A 7,693-nucleotide genomic window follows, 5' to 3' on the forward strand; every position below is an offset into this window, starting at 1 on the left:
GTTCTAAACCAAGAAGTTTTAGACCTGATAAAAAAGTGACATTATTTGTTAGTAATTTCTGTTATGTATTAAAACATAGACATTGCACTATATAACATTTTTTTTATTATTTTAAAGCAATATTATGAAAAGAAACATGACAACACTGAAAAATGTAATTATTTCCGCTCTCCCATACAAAGCCGACCACTGTGCGTCGTAGCGTCATAGCTTCGTAGCGTCGTATTAGTTGTCGTAGTAATTTATATCAATATTATTATTTAGCTATTATTTGTCTAAGGATAGTACACAGCACTATATCAATTTATATTACAATGTGTTTAGTGAGATTTTGTAGGCCAATTACGACTACCCAATCTTTAAGATAATATTAAACTTAACTTTTTGTAATTATATGTACACATATAACATAATTTTTCAAATGTACTGTAGTAGTAACTTAAGAGTTTCGACTATTGGTATTGGTATTTTTTATACCGTACTTATTTCGCTAGATTAAGTACGGTATTATTTACGGTAAAATAATCTATACTTATAATAAATCTGTAGAGGTCAATTCTGTTTCAAAATAACTATCAGGGGGTGATTATTAGTGATCGATACTGATGCCAAAAATGCAATCAGTAAAATTTTTGTCTGTCTGTCTGTCTATATGTTCCTTATAGAAACAAAAACTACTCGACGGATTTTAACGAAACTTGGTACAATTATTCTTCATACTCCTGGGCAGGTTATAATATACTTAGGAGCAGAGTAGTGAAGGGAAATTTCAGGAAAACGGGAGAAGTTACTCCATTTTTTAAGCTTCTGTCGCGTGTGCAGCCTTAAGCCTAAACGGCTAAACGTAGGCACTTGAAATTTGGAAGGGACGTAGCTTAAGTACCGTAGAGGTGCACTAAGAAAGAAATTCCCGAAATTTCCACGGGCGCGGGAATTAGCGGGAAAATCCTTTTGTATGAAAAATCTAAACCGCTTAAGTTAGACGCTTCAAATTTGGCATGCAGGTACCTTAGTAAACTTAAAGCTTAGTTACAAGACGATATTGCAGAATTCCCACGGGAACGTGAGTTAGCGGAAAAAACATTTGTATGAAAAAATCTAAACCGCGTAAGATAGATGAAGGGGCCCGGGTAAAACGGGATCCACGCGTACGAAGTCGCGGGCGGCCGCTAGTGCTTAATATTAAACTGAAAGTGAACCCATGACCCATACCCATAACATATTTAATGAATGTACTCTCTAAAGTAATTATTAAACCAACATCAGTTGAACCCATAGCAAACTGTTCTGCAATTCGTCACTGCACAATCAATCACAACAAAACTAAGTGAAACTTTCTTGTTCGCTTGTTATTCGGGTCAAACGGCTCATCGCCGACAAACAAACAAGTTGGAATCGGAACTGCATTAAAACATGGACGATTATAACTTCGGTCGTTTCGCTCAAGCCCCAGTTTTGGGGCACGCTTCGAAGAAACGCTCTTTTAAACTTGGGAACAATTGCTTCATGACTCAGTATATTATGGGCATAACTTCTGCCCGCGGCTTTATGATTTGTGTTTTATTAAAGTAGAGGTTTCAGATCCAGTTTTAACCGGTTTAAAGTAGCTCGATACAGCCGCGAGCTGGTTTTAGTCGGTTATTAGTAGATTAGGGATGGGAGCGTGTATCACCTTTTTAAAATCTCACTCTTCAATTTTTTTTGTAAGGCAATGTCACAATCGGACTCAATGCCGCTATAGAATTATCATGTCCTCCAAACTATTTTTCGGACGGTTTTGAAAGTGAAGTTTAACTTAATTACTTAACTCAAAGTTTAATGTGTCAGAAATGGAACTCTAAAACGAGAGACAGTGCAACAAGAATCTAATGCCCGTTTTCACCATCAATCCCTAATTTTTAAGTGATCCCTTTGACAAAAAATCCTGTTATGTGTTACCATAGGAGTCACTTAAGAATTAGGGATTGATGGTGAAAACGGGCATAACTCCCTAAAAATACGGAGGCGCTAATTACTCTTAAACAAGCAGTTAATAATAAGTAGGTACCTCATTTTACGAAATAACTATCTCAAACTAAGCAGAGATGCGTGTAACTATAATAAGACAGCACATTTGCAAATACCACCGCAACTAAAATATAGTCTAACTAGCGAACGCCAGCATCTTCGTACGCGTGGATCCCGTTTTACCCCCTTAGGGGTAAAGTTTCGTAAAATCCTTTCTTAGCGGATGCCTACGTCATAACATCTACCTGCATGCCAAATTTCAGCCCGATCCGTCCAGTGGTTTGGGCTGTGCGTTGATAGATTACTATGTCAGTCAGTCACCTTTGAGTTATAGTATAATATTTAGACGTGCTGCCGAATGTACTGTACATTACGGTGCAGTTTAAGTCCATCACGTGTAACATACGCGTACACGTGAAGTATTGTACTGCTCACACTGTAAGGCCTGGTTCCCACCAAAGCGGAGCGACGCAGAGACGAGAAGAGATGTGCGGCGAAGCTGACAGGCTATTTCCACCAATGCGGAGCGGAGAAAAACGGAACGTTGCGGAGACGAGAGAGGTGTGAGCTGTGCGTGGCTGCACTGAAAAAATCGTTTCGTTACTGCTTGCGAACTGAGTGTTAACCTATAACCAAACAAGGTTTAGCTCACTACAAAATAGTTTGTTTAATTTACACAAATTTTTGTTCCTTATAACCACAGTACCTAGTTAGCAGTGACTAGTGTAACCTACAAGTCACTCATTTGTGTAAGCAATATTTTTTTCATTGTGTGAGCTGTCAGATTGCTAACTTATGAAACACCGCACCGCTTCGATCTTCTCCGCAGTGAAATTCTATAGAAAAATAAGTGCGCCCGACACTTCCATTTCCACCGAATCGGAGCAGAGTGAAGATGTACAAATAATGGAATCTGAATGATTAAAAAAAAAACTTTTAAACTTTCGCGTTCCATTTCAACTAAAGTAGTAAGACACGGGTCTTAACGTGACGTTTATTTATGAGTTACAGTCTGCTTGTGACCATGGCTGCAGAATCGCAGCCGAAACGTCAAGCTGTGAGTACATAATGTAACTCATTAATAAACGTAGCGTTAAGACTCGACCCGTGTCTTACTATTTTAATAAAAAAAAAATTCTGCTCCGCACCGCACCGCCTCGTCTTGGTGGAAAACGGGCCTAAGATCGGTGCTTTTGCACGTGACGAACCGTAACCTTTATGTTACATATTTTCCTACAGTTCTTTTTTTTTTGAGTTTGAGTTTTCTTGTGACATTCTAGCATGTTCAGTATAGAACGACACGCCCGTTTTTGTTAAAATGGCGCAAGAGTTTGTTAACAACCACATAACCACATTTGAATTTGTTTATGTATTGTAAACGCATTCATAACTAGCTGTACCCTCACCTTCATACTCGTGAATATCATCAGGATTTTTTACGAATCTGAGTCCAGTAAAGAGGCAAAGCGATGGTGACTTTTACAAAAAAAGGTCAAAATTGATTTTATACCAACCATTGATTAATTCTCCACATTTTACAAATCATAGGGCAGAATCTATGCTGTGTTTTGTTATACGGATTATAGAATTAGTTACCTACTTATATCTAATTCTGTTATCAAGCAATGTAAATAAAATTGAAATCCTCTTAGTACTTTTACTTCTTGGGTCCTTTATAACATACTTACAGAAAATAACGTTAAAAAACTAGCTGGAAGACCCCGAAGAATAACGTAGTTTAAAATTTTCTACCGAGTGTGTACCTACTCGAAGGTTTCAGATATCAATATTTATTGTCAGTTCCAAGTTTACTGCTGTCCGATCCTTTGAAGTCCTTTCAGTAGCAGAAGGAAGATGACACGTCCAATATATTACCGAGAAGCATCGGATGGTTCGTATAATACATGCGAGAATTGGGTCGCGCTCGCGGTGTTGGGTTCCAGGAGATCGATGGGCGTCTATTGAAACTTTATATTTTTGTTATCGCAATGTTTATTCTTTGTGATACTTATTCTTAGATGTAGTTTGTGTTTTAAAGAATTTATGACGTATACTTTTATGAAAATATATTTTTTTAAATAAAATAGGTATAGGTACCTACTTAATTCGTTGCAACTTGTGATGCAAATTAACCAAGTAAATTAGGTGCTCTGACGTCAGCCACATGTCTCATGCAATTTAGGTGCACTGATGAACTTAGCTGTCAGACACTCGGTTACGCTCCACCATGCCAAAGCGTAAGAAATATTATATATTCTGTCGCGAATAGAGTTATTTGAATTCAAATTCATAGTGTACTACATAGGGTCTTAAATATAAATAATTGAACTTAAAACTTAATAACCCTTTTATGGGTATTGTAATTTTAATTAGGGGGGCAAAGGCCAATGCGTTAGTGATTTACATTTGTAATTTTGTTTCAGACGATCGCTTGCTGAGTCGGCGCCTGAGCCGGGCGGCGGGCGCGGGCGGCGGTGCGCCTAGTTGACAGCATGCTCAACGACTCCGTCACCAATATCTCCGACCTGGCGCTCGGCCCCGATCTGCCCACCAGCCCCTACAGCCTCGCCCAGAAAATCGTCATCGCCATCGTCGCCAGCGTCCTCTCAGTCCTCACGGTCGTCGGCAACTCCATGGTGATGATCAGCTTCAAGATCGACAAGCAGCTGCAGACCATCAGCAACTACTTCTTGTTCTCCCTCGCCGTCGCCGACTTCGCGGTCGGACTGATCTCCATGCCGCTGTACACGATGTTCACCATCTACGGCTACTGGCCGCTAGGGCCCTACATCTGTGACACGTGGCTCGCTCTGGACTACCTCGCGTCCAACGCGTCGGTTCTCAACCTGTTAATTATAAGTTTCGACAGATACTTTAGTGTGACGAGGCCCTTGACGTACCGCGCCAAAAGGACTACACGTCGCGCCACGGTCATGATAGGGAGTGCGTGGGGCTTCAGTTTGGTGTTGTGGCCCCCGTGGATTTACGCGTGGCCGTACATCGACGGGGAAAGGAAAGTGCCCCCCCACGAGTGCTATATCCAGTTCATAGAGACGAACCAGTTTATTACTTTCGGGACGGCCATCGCGGCGTTTTATGTGCCAGTGACGGTGATGTGCATATTGTACTACAGGATATGGAAGGAGACTAAAAAAAGGCAGAAGGATCTGCCTAACTTGCAAGGAGGGAAGAAGCACGACTCGTCGAAGAGATCTAACTCAAGGTTAGTAGCTAGCGTAGTTGTTTCTATTGTAATTTGTGTAGGTGTTCAAGTTTTACAGAAAAAGCTGCCTATATAAATACTTGCAAATTGTGATACAAGCTTTTATCTAATTGATTTAAACGATTTCACTTAGATCGTCTCATTATTAGTCTAAAATGGAAACGCTTCCATTAATCTAAATTCGTTACTGCAGAAGCGTAAATAAACTCTAAGAGAAAAAAGCAACCAATCACCGAATACATCTGTTTGCGAAACTCTTACCGAAATATACATGAACAACGTGGTCTTTACTGTTAGGGGATAGAGTCGCTTTTTCTTCGTCGTGACTGGTAGAGCCTTTGCAGAGACAATTCCCTAACCGCACCTGTCTATGTAACTAAGATTAACGTTTGGTTTAAAAGCGTTCGCTTGTCCCGACAGCCCTGGATTACAGTTTTATAACAAAGTTGTGTTTTTCGTTTATCGGAAGGGGGTAGTCGATGGGAAAAAGTACGGGCATAAATTTAACATGACGTAGCTTTGGGGCAGTTTGGTTGCCTCTTGCGCCAATGGATTAACAATGCCAGCTTTTGAGAATAGGTATGGTCTTGATGTTAGGTATCCGTTCGTTCGTTCGTTTCAGCCGAATGATGTCCACTGCTGGGCAAAGGCCTCCCCCAAGGATTTCCACAAAGACCGGTCCTGCGCCGCCCGCATCCAGGCACTTTTCTGCCCCAGCGGCCATCAGCTCTGCGAGCTATGTGCCCCGCCCACTGCCTCTTGATTTTAGCAATTCTGTTTTAGTTAGTTATGTTGTTTTGTTTTTGTCAGTAATAAAAATGTGTAAGAGTCTAAGCAAATCTAATTCTTTCCGTTATTTTTCGTATCTCTTCATGAGCTACTCTATCTACTCTGTAAACTTTTAACCCCAATTTGACCCCCCTTAACATACTTGGGACAAAAGGAAGTCTGTCATCTCATTTGTAGTTATTCCATAGTAATCATTGTGTTAGTTATGAATACGTAACACAAAGACAGATAATTCCGGTCTTTGTTTAAAATTACCGTTTTTCAGACATTCTGCAAATTCCTTTCGTGGTTGAATTATTTTTCCTAGCATTACTACTTGCTACCACAAACTGGTATCCAAAGGAAATGTTCGACAAACTTTCAACATTAGTATTCCCAGTCGTGCGCGGCTCCGATAAACATTATCTCGACAAACACTGGTATCGATATCGAGAATCGAACGCAAACAACCCTAATTCTCCCCGGGGATGAGCCATTAGCGAGTTTTGCATATTCATCCGACTCGATTGTAAGTGCGAATCGATTTTAGTCAGGTTCCAGGAGCTTTCATCCGTCTATACGGCATTAGAGGTGGTATTTCCACAGTGTCATTTTTCGTTGCTTGGGTTTCTTCTAGGCTCTTGTTTTTAAGCGAGTGCCATGTAGTGGTAAGAATGACGTTAACAGTTAAAATATTTTTCTGAGATAAAGGCAAATAAGTTATCCTAATCTTGTAAGTCTTGTAACATCATTTTTATGTTTTTTAAATTACAAAATACGGACCGAAAAGCTGTAGAAATGGCCAACACCCAGACACCAGACAATTATTATTAATTATTTCCTAGTCATTCTACAGACTATTTAATNTTCGTCGTAATCGTCGTGAATCGTCGTGCTTCCTTTTCTTGGGCTATCCCGGACGAGCCCCCAAGCTGTAGGAATTGAAACCCAGGTTGTATTTCTTCAGCTTTATTTATATTTACTCCAGGATAAACCACAAAAAATAGGAACGTCTTAGAACCGTCTTAATACTAATGGTCTTCTGTTTAAATCCCGTCGTTCTTACTTCCTCACTCATTCATTCCGTCTCACTCACTCCCTTGCGTTCCGTTTCACACTCCCACATATATACTTGCAAATTGTGATACAAGCTTTTATCTAATTGATTTAAACGATTTCACTTAGATCGTCTCATTAATAGTCTAAAATAGAAACGCTTCCATTAATCTAAATTCGTTACTGCAGAAGCGTAAATAAACTCTAAGAGAAAAAAGCAACCAATCACCGAATACATCTGTTTGCGAAACTCTTACCGAAATATACATGAACAACGTGGTCTTTACTGTTAGGGGATAGAGTCGCTTTTTCTTCGTCGTATCTGGTAGAGCCTTTGCAGAGACAATTCCCCAACCGCACCTGTCTATGTAACTAAGATTAACGTTTGGTTTAAAAGCGTTCGCTTGTCCCGACAGCCCTGGATTACAGTTTTATAAGAAAGTTGTGTATTTCGTTTATCGGAAGGGGGTAGTCGATGGGAAAAAGTACGGGCATAAATTTAACATGACGTAGCTTTGGGGCAGTTTGGTTGCCTCTTGCGCCAATGGATTAACAATGCCAGCTTTTGAGAAAAGGTATGGTCTTGATGTTAGGTATTTTTTCGTTGGTTCGTTTCAGCCGAATTATGTCCACTGCTGG

The 7,693-nt window shown here is 40.1% G+C and overlaps 1 protein-coding gene across 1 annotated transcript; it reads left to right on the top strand.

The window, feature by feature from the left end:
- The first annotated feature begins 4,441 nt into the window (after positions 1 to 4,441).
- LOC114351561 (muscarinic acetylcholine receptor DM1-like) lies at positions 4,442 to 5,306 on the top strand. Its single transcript, XM_028302823.1, has one exon. It carries the CDS (start codon positions 4,500 to 4,502, stop codon positions 5,304 to 5,306), a length of 807 nt encoding a protein of 268 aa, XP_028158624.1. The 5' UTR covers positions 4,442 to 4,499.
- Positions 5,307 to 7,693: the final 2,387 nt, after the last annotated feature.

The sequence above is a fragment of the Ostrinia furnacalis genome, unplaced genomic scaffold (assembly GCF_004193835.3).
Source record: "Ostrinia furnacalis isolate ACB-3 unplaced genomic scaffold, ASM419383v2 OfSCF1160, whole genome shotgun sequence".
NCBI lineage: Eukaryota > Metazoa > Arthropoda > Insecta > Lepidoptera > Crambidae > Ostrinia > Ostrinia furnacalis.